General features: G+C 39.7%; 1 protein-coding gene across 8 annotated transcripts in view; it reads left to right on the top strand.

Annotated features, from left to right (window-relative positions):
• Positions 1 to 3,062, top strand: part of pcdh19 (protocadherin 19) — a 54,301-nt gene extending 51,239 nt beyond the window's left edge. For all 8 annotated transcript variants that reach the window (XM_044204951.1, XM_044204953.1, XM_044204952.1 and 5 more), the window contains exon 5: positions 412 to 3,062. In XM_044204951.1, the coding sequence (XP_044060886.1) occupies positions 412 to 971 (560 nt within the window). In that variant the 3' untranslated portion in view covers positions 972 to 3,062. The remainder of the gene's footprint in view (positions 1 to 411) is intronic.
• Positions 3,063 to 22,234: the final 19,172 nt, after the last annotated feature.

Raw genomic sequence — 22,234 nt, 5'->3', positions numbered from 1 at the left:
GCCTTTCATCTAGTGTTGCTACAGAAAACCCAATTATACAAGAGCTGCAAATGGACTTTTGATTTAACAATACATAATTTAATTGGCATATTAGAAGTGCCCCAAACATCCAGCTCTAGTTATCAGTGAGTAGTGTTAACGGCACGGCAGTCTTGAGCAGATGCAGAAATGCATTGCAAGTGAAAGCAAATCATTCAGAAATGTTTAACTTGGGCTGTTTTAATTAAAACAAAATGCAGCATTGTTTTCATTTATTTATTCTATTATTTCATAACAGATTTGACATACTTAAATCAAATGAAGGCTATGCGGGAGAGAAAGCATGATGAGACCTAATGAGCATAAAAGTTGAAAATTAAGCTGGTTTTACAGACAAATCTAACAATCATGTTTTCTCTTTGTCCCCCACAGATCCCAGTGAAGGCTTTCACTGCCAGGACGAGTGTCGCATCCTAGGCCACTCTGACCGCTGTTGGATGCCTCGTGTTCCAATCCCGGCACGTGCTAAGTCACCCGAGCACGCCCGTAATGTCATCGCTTTGTCTATTGAGGCCACCACAGTGGATGTGCCCCACTACGAGGATGGCACCACCAAGAGGACTTTTGCCACCTTCGGCAAGGATGGGCCTGAGGACGTGGAACGGGGAGAGTTTAAGGGGAAGCGGACTCAGGAGTCTCAGGTGTGTAGCCCCAAGGCCAATGGAGGGGCTGTCCGTGAAGCTGGCAACGGGCGCGAGGCAGCCAGCCCCATCACTTCCCCTGTGCACCTGAAGAGCCCAGTGTCCAAGCCGTCATCTGCCTACAACACACTCAAATGCCGCGATGCAGAGCGAATCGCCAACCACAGCCTGCTGCGGCAGCCGGAGGGGAAGGACAGTGAGCCAGCTGTCAGGGAGATCAACACGCTTCTCCACGATGGCCGAGACAAGGAATCCCCCAGCAGCAAGCGCCTGAAGGACATTGTGCTTTAGCGAGCTTCTATATGACACACACCAACATGCATACACACATACAGTGTAAACTCACATATATGTACCCCTCAATAGCTGTGTGTACACAGAAGAAAGTCAGGCTGTGGAAGTAGAGAGACACACCCATTTGCAGTATACGATATTCAAGAACCAGAGGATGATGAACTGTAGTATGCTGCAGCTAGTTGTGTGCTCAAGCCGAGGTAGTGGATGTGGCTTTGTTGTAGTTGCAGTATTTTTTCCTTGTTTGCTTTTTGTTCCACTTTCTTTCTATGAGTCTGCAATGCGTGGACAGGCAGGTTACTGTTGACTGCATGGACATGGCCAGAGGAGCTCTCCAGCCCTTGTGCCAAAGCAGGACACTACGTGTTTGGACACCTGAGGTGCCACTTCATTCAAGTACAGTTATGCCTTTTGAACTACTTTTGTATGACAAACTGATATTTGCCTTCTTTGGTTTTGCAGTTTGTTCTAGCTGCCAAAATCGCTCTTTGTTCCTTTGTATAGTGAGCTCCGTCAATATAATAAACAACAATTCACAGGATTCATCTAAAAATACCCTCAATTTACTCCTTCAACAGTTTTCAGTGCATTCAGGAGGAGAGGGAGGCCTCTCAGTCTCATTTGCTCATTTCCCTGACTAATAAGAGAAACTTTCTCTGCACATCCCTGAGGACATCCTAGTGTCATCAGACTATGAGGTCTTTACAGTATTTATATTTTATCAAGGATGGAGCTAAATGAACTCTCGCTATCTGCCCAGCTGCTCTGAACACTGGAAGTGGGACAGACAGATCCTTGTGTTCAAATTGAGTTGTATGAAAAAAAGACTTACTGCTTTTGAAATCTCCTGTGCCCAACCTTGATTGTAGCCAGTGGAGCACAAATTAGAACTTTGTGCTCTGGTCTTGTACTTTTTTTGACTTTTGACTATGGGGCTAGGATAGAAGGGATCGTCACTCATGTCTTGCTATGTGAAACTCTCTATAGGGTTTACTATTATCATTTTTAATAACCCGTTGTTATGTGACAATCCCTTTAATGTTTTGTTTCAAGAGAAAAAAACAAATAAACATTGGTGTTCAACTGAAGCTACAGTAGCGTTTGTTACACAAACACAAAAATAAAAAAAAACATATATGCCAAAATATATTTTATAAATAATTTAAAAATGTATAATGAGAATATTTAATGCTGTGTAGTTATTTTATGAGTAAGTTATACTTGAAATTAACTTGCTTTTGTTCATTTGTCTTTTGCTTTTATATTGAACCTGATTTGTTTTTTTATTTTCAAAATGAACTTGGATTATCTTTTGTTTACTGTGTGATCCCTGGTAACTGTTGCAGTCTACCTTGTTGTAAAGAGTTTCTTATTGGTCAGTTCTTGTGCCATCAAGTTTCTGTGTGGGCTACTAGAAAATGTAAAAAAGACACAAAAAAAACCAACAAAAAAAAGCGATATCAGCACCAACATTAGTGTGTCAGTTCAATGAGCTTAGAGTGAGATAGCAAAAGAAACCAAAAAAGATGCAAACAAAACCTTAAAGATTGCAGGATGTTGCTTAATCTTAGTATCTAAGGAGGCGAAAGAAAGGCTCCCAGTGTTCTTCAAGCTGGTAACAGGATTCCAATAATGAGTCGGTTTTCCTATTGGGCCCATTCAAGTTTAAACAAGACTTTTTCAGCTTCAGCTGAGGGCAGTTGGACGCTCAGTCTAGCTTTGCTCAGCACTGCTGTCACCCTGTGCCATCTGTGTTCAGTTGATGTCAAAGATAAGGTTGAGACCAGAGTGGTATAAACAGGGCTCTCCCCTCCTACGAGCATCACACAGCAGACTGGGTGGAATCATGTTTGATTGAACTAAGGTCTTGGAAGAACCGTGTTGCACATCAGCAATGTGGTTTTATGTTGCTTTGCAGTAAACTATGTACAATGTGGAAAAATATGAATGAAAATGGATAAATTGCATACAACAAACTAGATCTTGTAGCTGAATGTTTTGCTGGTCTCACCCATGGCTTCTGGCAACATGAAAATCGGAATAATCACTGAATGTATACAGCAGCTTATAATTAAACTATTAAATGTTCTCTGCTTTGTTTCCTTGTCTTTACTCCACGCAAGTAGATTTTAAAGTTGTACTAAAATTTTAATTCGCCTCACTTTTTGTGTAAGGAAAACTATAATGATACTGGAGATATTGTGCAGATTTTTTAAATTTTTTTCAAAATAAAAACATTTTTGGACTTATTTGTGGAAACAGTCTCTAAGCGTCAGGCCTTTGGGTGGGTGTTTCCCTTGGCAACGCTTGACTGAACTTGGATTACTTTTTCTGAGGACCGACATTGCTACTAGACAAGCCGTCAACTTTCAGGATGAGCTACTGACGGAGCACTTCATAGTCCTGTACAGCCTACAAAGATTGACCCCCCCCCCCGTTAACAAGCTAACATAGTGTTTGTTATGCACCACGATTTTAAACCTTCACTTTATGACATTCAACATTTGGAAGGAACCATTGTACTGTTGAGTTTGTTTTTAACTTGGAAAGTGGAAGTTAGCAACCAAGGATAACTAGCGTCCACTGGGGAAACGGAAGCTAGTTAGCCTAGGCTGCTAACATTGGCACTGGTTCCCACTATACTTAACGTTTTCTTCATGTTATTTCAACATTTGCTGAGTCATTGGCAGCTCTCACACACTCAGTGTTGTGTTCGTCCCACATTATACAAAAGATGGGGCTAGCTAGCGTTAGCTGTCTTTCTTCCATGAGTCCAGATGTGGTAATGGCAAATGACCAGACTGCCAAAACTCACTGTAACAGTAGTCCTGTAACCTCAGCACTCTGCACGTTACATGATTTGAATCAACAAACTCTTGCTATCGAGTAATTAATATACAGAGTCATGGAGTAACGTACAGAATTCTCAAATAACAGATGGGACTGACCAACGGCTCACAATGTTGGCTCCCCAGCTGTTCAACTGCCTGTGTGGCCCATGGATGTATAAAGAGTGGGTTCGGTGGAAATTAAGTGATTTGACAAACTATTTTTAGCGCCCACCCACACAGATATTGCACCAATCAGATTACCAGTACTAACACTAATGTAGGGGTGACTGTCACAGAAGAAAAAATTATATTTTTTATATTTATATTTTTATATTTAACTAATAAAAATGTCTCTTTTTTGGTAATTAAAATGACCAAATAAACAAGCTAGAACAAAAAACCACAGACATGTATACTCATTTCTTAGCAATTTTTAATTTCAGTTCAACATCTGTGTTTAATACACATTGAAATTAACATTAATTAACAAATAATCTATTAACCAGGTGAGTGTGTGCTATAACAGTATGCATCAAGTTTTCCATTTTGAACTAGATTTAGGTCTGTCGTAATACATTTACAATCTGTAATATGATGTGAGACTCAGAGAACTGTTATTGAAAACAGCATGATAACACATGGAGCGATGTCTATTCTATTTGTCATGATAAAATGGAAATTAACAGCTTGAGTCGAGGCTGGCTCCAACTCTGCATTAATATTCCATGCATTCACTGTTGCTCTTTCCCATTATTTCGAAAGCAGACCTTTGGGAATGGTCCAACAAGTGAGGTGAGTGTGTGCTAGTGTCTATTTCTGATGGTAGTGCTACTTTCATTTGCTGGAGTGGGTCACACATGCCATTTTTGAGACATTTAACATCTCCAAATGTCTCTCAAAACACTACAATACAGGCGCTGATCAGAACCATGTAGCCTGTCATTGAGACTCACATTCAGCTGGTGGTTAATGTGCTTTCACAGCCAAAGGTATGATGTCATTACAACACCAGATCCCACTTGAAATATTGATTTATTAGTCGACTTTGAGTGGAAGGGTCTAAAAGCTATGAAAGAAGTTGAAAGGAAGGACAGAACCTGATTCTTTCTCTGCTAGTCTGCAGCAATTTCTATGACATTTTCACTCAATAAAGGCTCCACTTTTCACCTCCCCAATGCACAGCAGATCTTTCTCTTGAGTAAGTTGGTATGGATTGATGAGTAGAAGGAGAGAATAGATGTAGAACAGGACACATTCCAGCGCTGTAGACAGAGAAGAAGGCAAACGAGCGGGGGGGAAACACACAGCTGCCCTCTATGATAAGAAAAGGAGGTTGGCTTCATTTCTATAATTAATTTGCTATTCCCTCTATACCCTCTGGTGGAGCCAACATGAAAGCTGGTCTGAAAGCGTACTTGCTAACACATCCATTAGTCTATAAGGAGGATCTTGTTTCTTCCAGCTAAGTTCCCTTCTCATGGGCAATACCACTATTCTAGCCCTGCCCCACTCATACAAGTTACTCATGCCTTTTCGGTAGTGTTTAGACCCCTGGGTCTCCATAACAAACTTGCTTGAGCTAAAGGTACAGTCCTACCTCCAGCTGAAGGGCAAAGTGTGCATTTTAAAATCCCTTTTAAATAACTCAGTCTCATTATCATTAACCAGAAAAACTGACTTAGTAGCACAATATTGCAGTAATTCTTGTGGGGGGAACTAAACTTTGTCTTCCATATCAACACTATCCCCCTGGGTCAAACCTTATTTGCAATGCAGGAACCATATTTGTAAATCCCCAAAATGGTGCTTGTCCACATATATTTAATTACTCCTGATTCATGGTGGTCATGGAGAATATTCTCCATTACGACAAGATTTATATCAAAGGTTACCAGGACACACATCCTATTAACATCCTATTAATGTTTCAATTATCATTTTGCAAAACGGTGAGAGGGGGAATCAGAGAACAATTAAAATGATTTATTTCTGACACAGACGTGTATTGAAAAAGAGCAGGAGGAGGGCCTGCAGCCTTGCATTCCTTCAATACAAAATAGTCTGTTGCCTGTTCTTTTGAGTGAGAGCCCCCCCCCCCAATCGACCAACCCCCAATCAGACGCACTGATCTCTGTCGCTCTAGTGACCTCATTCTATCAAAAGGGCTTGCAGCTGCTCCTGCCTCATTATGACCAACTACTCCCTCTCACCAACCTCTGGTGGAGGTTCACCATGGCATTAGGTGACAGCCAACAACATATTTGACACAGTGAAGTAACATTAATGCCCTATTGTCTTGCTGTTTTGTTGCAATCTTTGAATATCAGAAGTTTGCCAAAAAGGATAACAAAATAATACAGTCAACTGATGTTGATGGTAAATTTTAGGGACATTTGTGTGATAAGTCATTGTTTTTGTCTGTAGCTACAGAAAAATGAGCTGATTCAGTTTTATCTGTTATTTGATGTGGCTGGAAAGTCCGATGGCACCATATGAGATTGTTTACTTCAATGACTGCCCCCTCAAATGTAGTATCTACAAATAATGATTTTCTCTCCCTGGTGCACTGCACTTTGCCAGATTCATTTTATTTCAGGCATGCAAACGAGACACTGACTTCGGGCACTTTTGGCTCACATCTCTTCTTTAATTTTTTTCCACTGAAAAGCAGGCAACATGGTCAAGACTTTGTAAGGTAGAGAAGTTCGGTCAAACATGAAAAAAAAGTTTTTACTTTGACAGCTATTCTTTGTAACTCTCACTCAAGCTTGCAAATGTAAAACTATTAAGTATCTTCAAAGAAAAGAGCTATTACTTTTTAGTCGTTGTGCAATTTCTTCAATCGTGCACTTTTACATTCTCTCAGGATGAGTTACTAAACAGATAATGGTTTGTTCCACAGATCCACACCTTTAAGCAAGACGATTATCATCACTGCTGGAGAGAAATGAAATTGGCCCAGAGCTGGGCTCACCTCGCTATGCATGTGTCCTCACACCACATCTGCACAGCTCTCAGTCTGAGTCTGGATGGAGATTTGAGGTCCTTGGTGGTCACTGGCTTGCACTGCTCTGTCAATGACAAGTTCAGACTTTGCCACTATTGAGGTTTGCTGCAGTCACAGTCATTTGAAAGTGGCAAGCTCTTTGAATGGGATTTTAGCTCAGAGACTATTGTGTGAAGCCAGAGAAAGTTTGTAGAAACTATGAAGACTCGCAGGGATGTATTTTTCTTGGTCTAAAGGCAAGGCTATCCAAACAAGAGGAATAACCTTTTGTTATAGCTTTATATTGTATTGAAGAGGTTAGTCTTTGTCACAATGAGAAGTGGGCTGGTCATTGCTATCAGTAAGAAGACTGATTACCCTCTCCATCTCCCCACCACAACTACATATCTAATAGGCCTGGCCAGTAGCCACTTCCCTTTGTGGTAGTCACAATGGAACTTTGATCGCCAGTGAAATGAGCAGCTCAAACAATGGTCTACATTCAGTGAACACTATGAGCCCTCAGTGAGATGGGGAGCAGGGGCTGCCACATTCCCCCAGCAAGCTTTAATTAGAAGTGATGCTAGACAGATCATATCATAACCATTTAGTGATGCCCTGATAAAACTGACCTGGGAGCTGCTCTGTAAAGCCTCTTTGTCGGAGAAGGGTCCGATGAGCCCCAGGACCCCTCAGGCTGCCATCTCCAGCGGCAATCACAGCCTGACCTCTCTCAGCCCTTAATGCCCAGGAAGTTGGCTCGGGGGCTGTGGAACAGGGGCAGTTGACCTCCCCCTCTCTAGAGAATAAAAACGCTGATAGCAGGGACTATAAATTAAAGACTGTGGCCTTTGAAAGCCTCCATTATTGTCAGCAGGAGCACAGCAATGACTCTCACTGGCCCTCTCCATGGACATGCATTATCAGAGGGGTGATTATTTGACCTAAATTCTCTGCTCACCAGTGATTCATTTTATCCCGGCCCAGGTACCTTCCCTGACCTCTCTGCCCTTTTGGAGGGAAGCATATTGACAGAAAAAGCTGGATCATAAGTGGTACAAATGTTTCAAGATTTTTTTAGGAGCCATTTTTAATCAATTTTTGAGTCCATCTCAAATATGTTTTTCTGTCTCCGTGGAATGAAGCCGCTTTCAGGAATATACAGGGGACTAAAAAGATTGGATCAGTTGTTCCACTGCTACAATAATTCAGAAAGATGGATTGCGGTCCAAAGTGAGACCAAAATGTGCTGTGAAAAGCTAAAACCAAAGGAGAATGTCACTTCAAATGTCAGTTCTCATGGTTACTGAGGTATGCTTGCAGACAAGAGTAGTTTTTTTTTAAAATATGCAAAATCTTCAAAAACCTTTGCAGAAGAGAGAGGTCTTTGTTTTCTGAAGGATTTCTAACTGTTGTTCTGTTTCTTGTGATCATTTGACAATAAACTTGCGTGTAGTACAAAATATAAACTGAGCCAAAGTGTTTTTCTTTGCATCCATGTGACTCATACTGTAACTCAATTTAACTTGCTTTATTGATCATCTACAATGCATTTGATGACATATTGATTTTAGCCTTTTAAACCATTTTTCTGCTTCTATATAACATAAGCAAGCTGTACAGTTTACACGGTTCAGTGCTCGTTTCTTGGCCCTCCGTTTTCATATGGAGTGCCAGGGGAAATAATGCTGCCATTGTGTGCAGGTAAAGATGAATTCAACAGTGAAAATAAGCTTCTTGGTAGGCAGGCCTATAAAGTTCAATACTCTGCAAGCGCTGAGCTAATGGTGAATGAAGATGAGCACTTTAGAGCCACCGCACGCCAGTTTTTGCAGTGTGTCCAGGACTGTTGGCTTTAGTTGGCCCTTGTTCGGCTGATTCAACATGTTGAACTGTCAGTGGAGGCAGTCAATGAGAGACCTGTCCGACTGGCTGTTCAGCCCAGTAAATTCACCCATTCAGAGCCTTTTCTCCTTATGTTTGCCTCTGCCTTTTCTTTTCTTCCTCTACAAGCAAAAGACCGCTGGCTTATGACAATGCCAGTGACTATTAAACTGAAAATTTAGTTGACAATGGTTTCTTGAGCGTACACCGAAACAAATTAAACACGTTTACAGTGGAGTGGTAGGTTAATTTGTTTAGTTTGTCTTCCCACTACGAGTTTTGAATTATGGATAGAGACTCCTGACCAGTTACAGTATTTTTTCTCACCCAGGAGCCCAAAGTGTGCGTATGTTAGTTGTCAGCTGGTCGCTGGCTATTGATCAATTGCAAGTGAGTCAACCATGAGACAACGGAAAGTCTACCTCCGTCTCTCAGTGATAAAAAAAATGTCATAAACTATATGGCAAAACCATGTTATTGCATTCTCTCCTGTGACCTTGCTTACCTGTTAAGAGAGATCCTTCAACACTACAGCTGCTTTAATACTGCTGATGTGCTATTGACAGTTACAGTGCTGAGTTTCCCATTGCACTATAGCCCTGCACCCAGTTACCTATCTACTATGTGGCTCAAAGAAGGAAAAAAGACATTTGTACAAAAGGCATATGGTGCTTAAAAAATACACTGTATTTTCCTGCTGGCAGAGCAAACAAAGTGATTTAAACTGTAGAAAGATAAAAGGCTGGCAGCTGGAATATAAAAACCACTTGTTTTGTCCTGCATGTCACCTAATTAATTTCCCTGTGATGTCCCATTGTGACAGTCTGTTTTTTTCTGAGCTGCAGTTGAGAACAAAAATGAATAAAATCTGATTCAAAAAACTATTAGGATTATTCGTTATTGTTTATATTATTTACACAAAATGTTGCTTTGAGATAGTGACATTGGCCTTTTGTGATTCAGCTGTATGAACAACAGCAATGGAGATTTATGCTGAACTATCCTGCCAGCATTTCAAGTAACCATATAGATAATATAATGATATTTATATTCTTCTTATGTTCTTGCCCTCTGCCTCAGTCCTTGTGTATTCAGCACTCCAACCCTGTCTCCTAGAAGTTACGTTGATATACTACTCATTTGTTTTGCACAATATGTGTTGTGACAAACATAATTGTTGCCTAGATCATGTTTTTTTCCAATAGAGGAAGTGCTACATTTTTGTACCGCATGTAACTTACGGGTGTATGGTGGGTGTCTCATGACAAAAGATAAAATAGTTGCCGCTGTGACAACTTTCCAGAGTTGCAAAATCCTGTCAGTGAGTATTACAAACAGCTGTGCAGTGTTTTGGCATCTGATAAGGCTTCAAACTCATTCATCTGTAACTCAAATTGGACTTCCTGCAGCATACTTCATTTACTTACTGGTACCTTAAACAGCACGCCCCCACCAACACAGCCCCCATGCACTGTTTTAACATAGGGCTGTTTTCGGTCTGAATCCCGGCTTAGGCAGCAAAAGCATTTAGTTAAGGTTATAAGGAAAGGTGGTTATGGTTTTGTTCATAAAATAGCCACATCATGTCACTTTTGACTTTTACAGTGTTTAACCAAGACCCTAACTTTGTGCTTTGAGTGCTTAAACATAGCCATGAAAAATGTTTATCATGCTTTGGTTGTAAGAACAGCTATTGTTGGGAAAACAATAGAACGTTTTGCAAATACGTTCAGTATCAACATATTGCGACTTGGCAGATCCAAGTCCATTAAGAACATTTCCTAATTATGTTGAAAAAAAAACGTAATTCTGGCAGCATTAAGTTTCTTTCAAAACATGTTTTCTGTTGCAAATCAGTAGCATATAAATGAAATTTCTAGAAGACAGCTTGAGAGTTCATTAAAACTTCAGTTTTACTCAGAAACATTTTAAAGGTTTTACCTAGTTAAACCCTCCGCCTTACTCCAACGGCACTGAGTTTATTCTAAAGCCCAGTTCTCATAACAAGATGATTGTGCATCAGCTTCCAACCAGCCCGTTTGATCTCACTACCAATGCAAACCTGATCAAATGGTTTTTCCCTCTAGCAAGTAGCCAATCAAATGTTAGTTATGTGAGGGAGCATCATCTGCTTATGTATGTTTTCAGTGTGCATAGATACATTGACATACTGTGTGCATTCGTACTATACACCAATATATACTTACACAAAATATGAATTGAATTATCAAACTAAATAATAACATTATATGCAAATAAAATGTTAGCATATATACATAGGCATAATATGTACACAAGACTGCTGAAAATAAATGCTATTGTACTCCTTATAAGAGGCGGTGACAAAAAAGGGTTGAATGGATTTCACTATTCTGCAGAGAAGAATGAGAGATTACTCACAGAGCTTAAATTGGAATGGTGTGTGAAGTGCACGCTAGTTATTGTTCTCTGTGTTATTTAAATCTCTGAACAAAAGTGAATGGATCGCCTGGAGCTTTGGCTACAGGTGTGTGTAGCTTCTAGTGCAGCTGGTGGAAGAAATTGGACATGCTTTTTGTTGAGCCTAAGTTGTAGAAATTGTTCGAGACAGATTTCTCCACAACACAGAAGGAGAACATGAAATAGTGTCTGGAATAAAGCAGAATAAAGAGTGCACTCTGGCCACGGTGGCGAGTAGCTGCATCATCACAAATACATCTTCACAGATTTCTTGTGGGTGGTTTATGTAATTTGTTACTCGACACTGGGATAGTCAGCACAGCAGTGTATATATCTCCATGCTGTGAGTATAATATCGGTAAAATCCTCTAGTTCAGCATTCAATAGTTGAAGATTTACCAACGCTTGGGGCCACGCTTTTGATTTACTATGCCTGCAAGACATCTTCATGTGCAATTTGTACTGATCATATTTTTGTTGTCAAATGCCATTCTTAATGTGGTTTCATTTAAATGTGCTAGCTTCAGTGCTGGTGATTGAATTCAAATTGATTGATTGTAAAAGTATTTTTTCCTCTTTGGAAAGTTGTATTCAGACTCACCTAGCCAATGCAGCTGAGTCTAGCAATGTAATTTGCGTCTCTCTCCCTGACTCACTTGGGAGCTTATTCTCATATTCAACAGGATGACTTCTAATGAACCTGCACCTCAATTTCCAAAGCAAACTAGCATTTTTATGGAACAGTGTTCCACCATTACAAGAAGGTCCTTAAGGGATTTAGTGGAGTCTGTATTACAGCTTCAATGGTGCAGTTCATCAAGTCCCTAGATCAGCACAGTATATAGCAGGCTATTGCAATGGAAGAGGGAAGGTTATTGGTAATAGCAAAGAGGATGGACCTAGATTTTCTATGACCTTTCTTCAGTCACAGACCCACAAGTTAGGCAATAGTATGACAACTAACAATCACTTAGCTGCCATGTTGTTTTTTATTAATAATTAGGCAAAACAGACACTGATTTGTAACTTGTACTCACACAAGGTCCTACATTCTTTGTCAGAGACAGATTTGCTGCCTTTTGCATGACACGGAGATGCTACTAAATGTTTTTTCAATGCATTTGGAGACAGTAATTGAGGCAACAAGAGACAAGAATTGCTCTTGTCCCTTCATATCACCAAAATGTTACGCTCCATTCAAACAAAAGCTTTTTTAGTTTGTAGAGTAACAATCTGTCAGTCAACATGACATCACAGATTACAGTCTTAGGCCTCAAGAATAAGCAACAAGAACCTGCTGTATCAAGAAGGGAAAAACACAGTTGTTTTAGCCACAAAACAATGATTGAGTGCATGAATATATACTGGTATATATGTATCCTCATGAGTTTTCCACAATATTCTCTCCCAACTGGTGTATGAAGCTTAGTAGGAACTAAGGGGAACTATGATTATTCTAGTGATTATAAATCAAGCAGAGACCAGTGTCCTTGTGTTGCAGTCATTTGGGATACAAAAAACAAAGACTAGGGAAAAGAATATCTGATCACCTCGAGGCTTTTATTTTCCTCTTGTGGCGCCTTAAAAGAAGATCCTGTAAATAGTCAATGGTGTGACAAAACAATTTGCAGGATGCCAATGCTGCTTAATTAAATTAAGCAAGAAATAGGTTATTAAAATTGCAATACCAATATTTTAAATGTATGTTTCCCAGTTCTCCATTATAATGTGGAAAACAAGGGTTACTCAATGATTAATTCAATGTTAAGACTGAGCACACTGGCTTTTACATAACTATCAGTGCAAATTTTCCAGATTTCTTTTTACCACTGCCCTCACAAATGGGCAAAGATTACAGCCAAGGCTTTTCAGATATTAATCATTTTTGTTGAGAGCAAATACACAATATGAACCTGATGGGCAGTGTCATCCTGGATACCCATCATTTTACCATGGTTGCACTGAGGTCAACAGATCAAAGCTTGTTACCATAAAAATATATACAAAAAATCATCATTACAGTTATAAAAAATCACTCGCTGGTCCTGCTGCATCGCCACAGCCTTTTGTCCGGGAAAAAAGAGCTTTACTGGACTGATGCAGGCATTCATTAAAATTGGTATTTGGCATGATTAATGATACTTGCATTTTGCAGGGAAATGTACAGGCTCTGTTGAGGCTTAGGGAGGAAAATTGTACTGCATTGGGTACAGGTTTGGGTGGTCCTCACTCTTCTCTGTTGAAACACTTGCTCTGTCATGTTGAGTTGTTGGTGCTGCAATGCCTCTCGGGGACCAACTCTCTGGAACACAATGACTTGATTTCCTTCGACGAGTGCTTTTTTTCTTCTTTTTTTTTGGCCTGATCATTATTTCCTCATTTTGCATTCGTTTCATCAGAGATAATTTATCTCTGCCTGCTTTAATGAAGTGATAATTCCATGATAATTAACGTAATCCTGCACCAAAGCAAATTTGCCTAATGACTGTTGTTTTGATAGTCAGAGTTGGTGCATGGGAGAATGTCCACACTGGGAGGAATCGAGGCTCTGTGCCAGGCAGTGGAAATAGGAGAAAGCACGGAAGGATGGAAAAAAGTACCAAAGCATTTTACTTTGTGACCTTAACTTTCTGCGGTGGGTTGAAGGGACCCTAGCACTTTTCATTCAGCAGTTCAAATAATAGGGTGCTAATAGGTCAGCTCAGTGAAAGAAAGCCTATTTGGTCTGCCCTCTTATGTCTGACTACAAATATGACTGCCTGGAGATGATGAGCCAGGTGAGGGAGGGCTTGGGCCAAGGTATTGTCCCTGACATTTCATTTGTTCAGGGGTACTAACTTTGACATTTCATTTGTTTGATATTTGTTCGACTCACACACCAGCAAAGTTTAACCTTTTCAAATCCTGAATTGAACATCCATAAATATTCCCCTTCCAGTCAAAATTAATAGATTAACATTGGATAAGGTGTCAACAATTGATCGTGGCATAAAGACCTGCATGCATGAATCCACATATAGACCAGATTTTTCAGAGACAGTAATGGCAGCCAGCATGATACTTATAGTTATAAGTCCGCCACCAGGGCTGATCACTTAGCTCTTAGCAGATATATATTATCTATTGGAAGTGTTTTTCACATGAACATAAAGATGCACAAGCAGCCTGAGAAACTTTCACAACTAGCGCGTATGTTTTTTTTCCTGTCAAAAATGACATCTATGTTAACTAACTTCACAGTGCAGTTTGTCCATCACTTGCCATATTTGCCAGTATTTCATATTCTGTGAAGACATGTAGATGGATACATAGAGAGAAAAGGGAGATCTAACTGCAGTATAGGACCATACTCTAACTCTAAATATGTTTCAAATATACCTGGCTCTTGATCCTAGCTCTTCACACTACTTTACATAAATGGACAACAGTGGAGTTTGAGTGCATAACTCATACATATTCGCACTTGGCATGAATCTAGAATATAAAACTGGATTCACGTAGGTTTAACATCTTGACTTTGGTTTAATGTGATTTGATCGGAGAAGATAGAAAATGCATAAAAATGCATGCATTTCTGAACCTGCAGGCCAATACATGAAAGCCCTAATAACTTTTGCTCATCATGCATGTTGGGCCAATGGACAAGTAAAGAGGAATCACATTTTCTCTATATTGTATTATCGAGGTGCACTTTGTGATGTAACTTAACATGGGAGTTTTACCTCTAATGTGGGTTGCTTATATTATTTTCTTGATAACTTGAATTTCAGGTAAGTCAATTTGTTTCTTGCGTAATTACATAAGAAGGCATACACTGGATGAACCGAGAATTCATAAAGATAATGTATACACCTCATTAAAATGTTTACAGACGAAGACGTAGCATATGTGGGTTCAATTTGACACTGCCAGAAGGAGAATATTGCAAAATACAGCATTCAGTGAAACTGACAGAAAAGGGAGCTGCTAGCAAATGAAACAGATTTTAGTTCTGTCAAATAACAACAAAAGCAAAAGCACAAGGACAGGCCTGGATTAATGGCTTTAAAGTGAAAGTGGACCTGGAACATCCAGTTGGCTTGATCTATCCACTAGCTCACCCTGGATGTGGGGAAGACTGGCAGCCAACAAATCATCACCATGTCTGTGTGTTTTACATGATTAAGCATATGGAGGGAGCATTAAATCACCCATACCTTGCTTGACAAACTGACAGCTGCAAGACCTCCTTCACTTCTCTGTGAAAGTATTGACAGGAAGTGTTTCCGTTCAAGAAATTAAAATTAATTGTCTAAAACAAAAACATGACCATTACACATGATAACAATAGTGAAATCTCAAGCCTCTTAGTGCTGAGTTGATCAGCTGTGTTTTCTCTGTGTGATAAGGTTTGACTTAGTAGTTAACATTATCAAATGAAGTATTAGCACATATAAAGCTTTTAGCATTATACAAACCATGCAGCATTATAAAATGCTTTTTATTATTGTTTTCTCTCATGAATCATAAATTGATTTAGCTTTATACCTACAGTATAGCAGTTGCTCATTTCAGTTAAAAGATAAATGGTTTATAGGGGAGCGCTTGCACACTGTAACATTCTGTGAAGAAGTTTATAGAAGTTGTGTGAAGTCCATCATACTGACACATGCTGATTAATGAGATATTTTCAGTTTACATATGAGGTGACAATTTCTGCTATTTATTTTAGGCTAATTTACACAGTAGCACGTGTAAATAGACAGCAGCAGATGGCAGCTGAAGAGTAAGCATAGAAATTTTAAAACAAGGAGTGGAGCTGCATGAACTGACAAGCAAGGCACAAGTCACTGTAGTGAAGCAGTTGATGAGATTTGAGTCAATATTTATTATGGTGGTAGATAAGTCGGAAAAATGGGCCCAGGTCAGAAATGGTTATGTTTACATTTAAGGGTTAAAATACTTTATTAATAAGATAAAAACACGTAAAGGGGTTATCAAGTGTGATGCATAGATGAGTGAAGTACAGAATGACCACAGCAGCACAGCGACGTAAGATTTATTTATTTTTATCTATTGTTTAATTTTGTTTAAAAAAAATCTCTGCTCTACAGGAGACAGCAAATGCCTGGTCCATCAAATGCCTTTTAAAAATTCACCTGACTCTATTTTGCTCAGATGAAATCCATGACAGCCATCACAACACCCAAACAACAATGTGTACTGTAATTTGGCTGAGGTATGATATTTGTGAGTAATTGTCCCTTTAAAGACTTAAAGATTATTTTCAGTGTAGCAATTAGGCTGTTATGTTATTACCTACGCACCATGGAGCTCACAAATGGCATTCTGCTCATTGTTGCTCTATGGTCAGTAGTCCTTCAAGTCCTTCAAATGTTCTGAAGATATCCCCAGAGGAAAAAGATGGAGAAGCATTATAGCATGATGTCTGAGGCAAACAAAATTTATGTTATTGATGAGATGATTATTTTGCTCAGCACATTTAGGCTTCTGCAGAGGAGTCAACTTGAACAAGGGGACTGCTTTTTCCAAAACTGCAATTGCTTCTCATGGCAAAAATAAGAAATAAAATCTGTATAGTAGTAGTAGTAGTACTAGTACTAGTATTTAGCTCTGCAGAAGGACGCAGAATGATTTAACGGTTGTGTTAGAATTCACAAATCCAAAATTATTTTGATTAATGCATTTAAATCGGCCACAAAGGAACTGCAACTGACAAAAGACCCTTTGCACAATAACATTTGTCTAGGAAAATTTGTCAAAACAATAATTCAAGTATTGTTACTGATTTAAGTGATTTGTAAAAGGAATTATAAGGAAACTTATAACTGAGAACTGATCTGGTACAGAAAGAAAATCTATTATTGCAGTTCATCTCGTTTACTGAGGAAACATAATAAAAGGTCTTTCAGACCCTGAAGTCCAGCTGTGGATAGATGTGCTGCAGACAATGTTGGAGAGACAGGGTGGTCGCTCATTAAAAACCTCCAATTTGCTGGGAGAAGAATGGCAATAGGCTCCAGAGGCCTTTGCAATGCTTGAGATCTGCACACCCTTTCATAGTAGTGTCTGTGTTTGTGTGTGGGTGTATCAATTAGGGAGGCATGTTGGGTTTCTCTCTTCAAAGTACCTAAATAATTTAACCATCAGGGGTCAGATTCTATTAACCAGTGTGACATCAGGTCTACAATTTGGCAGTGTTTATAGAGCTACAAATTATTGGCGATGCTAAAGAGAAACAGGGTTACAAAATTGTGACACTACATGATGTGGGCTTGCACACTTTGTCTGACAGTGAAAGGGTATCACTGTTATAACTACAAGTATCTGATACTCACTACTAAGGTTGGAGCGGAATAAATTGGCTCTGCTGATTCTTTAACTGCTTCTATCAAACTAGATTAGGAAGGTGAGGCGGAAGATGGACCCCTGATGGTTAATTGAAGTTTTATTAATGCTGCGGAAATTCAACTGGAAAAAGAGCTGATATGACCGCAGGGCTAGTGGGGAGCCTTCCACATTGCAGTGTTTTAAACCAATTATAGGTATTTTCCATTTTCTTTATCCTCACATAGTTGGCAAAGAAACCTATTTTGTTTGACCTTGAACGTCGCTCTGCGGTTGTCTGCTCTGAGGATACAGAGTAGCTCCCTAGTGAGAATTCTATGTATTCTATAATTAATAATTCATCAGCTGATTGCTAACAGAGAGCTATCTGGTGGAGGGACTGACACGTTAGCAATTTGGGGCAGTCTCTTCACTCAACCTTAACGAGGTGTTTATAGTTGATTATTTAAAAATACTATCTTCAACACTGACTATCTACTTTTTCTTTTTACCACTGTCAAAATGACCCACTAGACTTCTCAGAAAGCATTCTGACTTTTCAGTAAATCATTTAACGCCATATACACTGTTCAAATACTGTCCATATACAGTTTATCATTAGCTGTGAACAAAAAGACTAAATTGCTAAGTAATTTTCCTTAAATGATTAGTTAAAGATGATGTGCAGAAGCAGTTAGTCTGCACCGCATGAGCCAGAATCACACTGGACAAATGGATGTTTAAAGGGGACCTATTATGCTCATTTCCAATGAGACAAGAATTAGGTTGGAAAACTGATAGACGCTGCCAGAGCAGAGTGTTTCTGGGAGCCAGGCCTAACTGCTTACTGTACAAAAACACACAACTTGTATAACTTTACTTTATATAGCCAGACCTATCTCCACACCTCGTTTTAGCACTATGAGCAGAGCAGTCGAATAACTGACAGACTGAGCGGGTGGACGGTCGCATCCCTGTACTTCGTGTGCAAGCCAGCAGATCATGAGCAGATGACCGTATAAGGACATCCATGACATCAAGCAGGCTCGAAAGTAGAAAAAAAACGTTGAAAACCAAACATTCAGAGCAGTCTGAAGCCTGAGCTTTTTGCTCACAGGGACTACTTTTACATACATGTACCTCATTATTTGAACCTCTGGCCACATTTAATAACATTGAAAATCCAACATTATAACATATATATGACAGAATATAAGGAAAATCCTAATAGGTCCTCTTTAAGGAATAGTTAGACATTTTGAGAAATACATTAATTCGCATTCTTGCCAAGACTTAGATGAGAAGACCAATACAACTCTCGTGTCTGGATGGTAAATATGAAGCTACAGTCAGAACCCAGCCTATCAGTGCAAATACTGAAAACAGTATTACCCAAAGGTAACAAAAATCCAACCACCAGCATCTCTAAACTCACTAATTGACAGGTTATATCTCATTTGTTTAATCAGTACAAAAACCAAAGTGTAAAAACGATGAATTGCTGGTAGGCAGATTCTTTTACCTCTGGACAGAGCCATGCCAGCTGTTTCCCCCTGATTCCAGTCTTTATGCTAAGCTATGCTAACAGTCTACTGGTTGTAGCTTCATAATTAACAGACAGATAAGAGCCGTATCGTTCTGTTTCTCGTCTAACTCAAGAAAGCAAATACGTGTATTTCCCAAAATGCCCACTATTCCTTTAAGTGTCAAATGTTGGGGGGGGGGGGGCAGTTATTCTAGGATCTGTTCCTTCTTCTCCAAATATGTATTAATAAATCAGAAAGACTCATAAATGTTTTAAGAGAAATTTCAGATATCTGATCCAATCTGTATCCTTCTAGCAAGTTCATCAGCTGGAGAAAGAGTGTATGGTGCTGCTGTCTGTGGCTGTTCACTATTATCTATGGATGAACTGACACGTCCGCTTGTTGGTTTTACTGTTGTCAAGTAAATTGAAAACAGGCAGTGGTAGCTGTCATAAATGTTACTGTGGTGGTTACAGACACTATTTTCTGACTTCCCAAGATCAAGGTTGGAGGAGCAGAGATACTCCAGTTGCCCATACACACAGTTTTGTCAATTTACTTCACTCTGCGCCAGTGGGTTCTGTAAATATATATTTACATTCTCAAAACTTCTTGTAGTTCATATGTAGCCACTGAGAATTAGAACATGGAATCTATACCTAGCATGTTTAAGTCATATATTTCCAAGTAACTAACAGTTTTTTCCATATGTGTTCTGCGGATGTGATTACGGCACTGTGTGCCATAATCCCCAGTTGACAGAGAAATAAGGTGTCAACAGCACTTTGCATGTTGATAGAGCATGCCTTCCTGCAGGATCAGACCCTTCCGAAAAGACCCTATTAAGTAAACCCAGAAATCTGCGGTAACAGGCTTTAGACTGACGACCCCCTTCTGCTACTACAGCTTCCAGTCTGTATGACATTAATATTAATTTTCTTGGTTTTAACGAAGCAGGCAACAGGCATGGGGTGCCCCGGGAGCACTGCGTTTAGCATCAATGGATATACAGTCAAACAACCAAACACAGAGGGAGGAAGTTGGCTGTCTCCTTCCCCTGGGTTCCATATTAATGAGATAATGCCACACTGCAGCCAATTACAGCCACTCCCAGACAGATGCCTTTGGTCCAAGATAACCTCCCACCGTAGACTCAACCCCCACCTCCTCCCAGTCACCATTCCTTTACATGAGCATACATACATCATTTCCCCCTGACAAAAATCCATACAGGATATACATTATGCATGGTTTTGCAGATAAAAGCCACCAACAATGGACTGTAAAAAAACTCAAATGCTAAAAACCAAACAAAAATGTCCCTTTAACCAATATCTAGATCCTTCATTTTAAAAACATGCATTATTTGATTCACTTGTCAATTATCCATCCATCCGTTCTCTGAACCACTCCAGTTCAGGGTCATGGGGGTGGAGCCCATTCCAGCATGCACTGGGCAAGGGGCAGTGTACTGCCTGGAGAGGTCACCTGTATATCACAGGGGTAACATATACAAACAGACAACTACACACTCACATTCACATCTACAGACAATTTTATAGTCTCCAATTTACCTAACCTGCATTCTGCAGTGTTTGGATTGTTGGAAACCCACACAGACACAGAGAGAGCATGCAAACTCAAAACACAAAAAGGCTCTAGCTGGTCGAGTCAGGTTTGAAACGATGACCTTCTGCCTGTGAGGTGACCGCCCTCAAAAGACAATCATGATTCATCAAAACCTTCCCAACAGAGTATTGCAAGAGTTTGGATCATGGCTTGCAATAAAGAAGCAATTATACAGCAGCCCCAAACAGAAACCCTATAAAAGTTCATCCTCTAGGTGGCTAGTCCAGCATGACAAAAGACTCCAAATAAGAGCACTCTTGAAAGTACCTCAGTATTTAAAAGGCCTTGTCTAACCCGTGTGAGATGGCTCATTAATTGTGCATTACAAAGCTGAGGCTGTGGAAATAAGGCTACCTGCCTGGCATCACATCGCAGCTGCTGTTTGCCGACTGAACTCTGAATTGAGACTGAGAGCAATAATCATTGTCCAAGCTCCTTAGTAGAAAAGGGTTTCATGGCCTGATTGCATGTACATTTACCCAGAAATGCACTGATGCACAGCTGCCATAAAATGACTAGCAGTTTTACAGGACAAGTTCTTATGTGACCCATTACAAGGCGCATCTTTAAATTGTCACAACTTTCCCTTATTGTTTTCAAATCGATGGCCAAAATGTCATGCAGAACAAATATAATGTATTAGACGGGAAAGATATCATTATGTTGCTATAATGGCAGCTACAAATGTTTCAGCCTTTGAGTTTAAAAATCTAATTGCATGCCAAGCGTTTGTGCAGCAATACGTCTCTGCTTCATGCTGCATACAATAAAAAAATGTTTCTATGAAGACTGTGCACAAAGATTGTGTTCTTTACTTTTTTTTATTGTTTAGCATGTCCATATATTTTGGTCATATGGATTACATCTAAAAATCTAAATTTGAAATGTCTCGCACTTGTCAAAAAAATTGCAACTACACCATATAGGGGCTGAACGTTGTTTAGCAAAGAAAGGTATTTTGACATCATCTCTGAGTATGGAAATAAAAAAAGGACTGAATCTGCCACAATCTGGCAGCTAAAAAGTGTGTGCAGACAAAAGACTGGCCCATTTTGAGAGTGGAGGCAGACAGATACCAATAGGGGCCTGGGGACCTGAAAATCGTTGGGCTTGGCTGGTATTCAGGGTGAAACAGGGCCAGTAGTACGATGCATGGGCCCGATACAACTCAAGGGAGGGGGAGGGAGTGGCATGACTAGAATTAATTCCCTGTGATTGAGGCAATTGCCAAGGTTACTGCAGAGAATCAAACAGTGGAATGCCACAGGAAGTGTTGTTTTCAGAGGCACAGTATCCTTGGTCACAGCTCATACCAAGGAGATGCTAATGATAGCTTTATCTTGTATCTCTTTGAAAAACTCGGAAAAAGCTTTTCCCACGAGGCAAACCTATTTCTTAGGTTAGAACCATCAGAGTCTTATTTTCAAAGGAGATCTATCCAGCTCAGCCCTCTCAAGTATTTTATAATTTTGGGTGTTTTAGGCACAGTGAAAAGACACAGGCAAAGAAAGTGAGACGTGTATGTGTATCAAACAATTCAGAGGCCAAAATTCACACAGGATTCCTTGTTTGCAAACAACCAAACTGAGCAACGGTCGTGTTTGACTAAATTAAAAATTCTGGTCTCCTTGATGCATC

Source organism: Siniperca chuatsi, linkage group LG8 (genome assembly GCF_020085105.1).
Source record: "Siniperca chuatsi isolate FFG_IHB_CAS linkage group LG8, ASM2008510v1, whole genome shotgun sequence".
Lineage (NCBI taxonomy): Eukaryota > Metazoa > Chordata > Actinopteri > Centrarchiformes > Sinipercidae > Siniperca > Siniperca chuatsi.
Note: the sequence above shows the minus strand (reverse complement) of the source record. Positions and strands in the feature narration are given on the sequence as shown.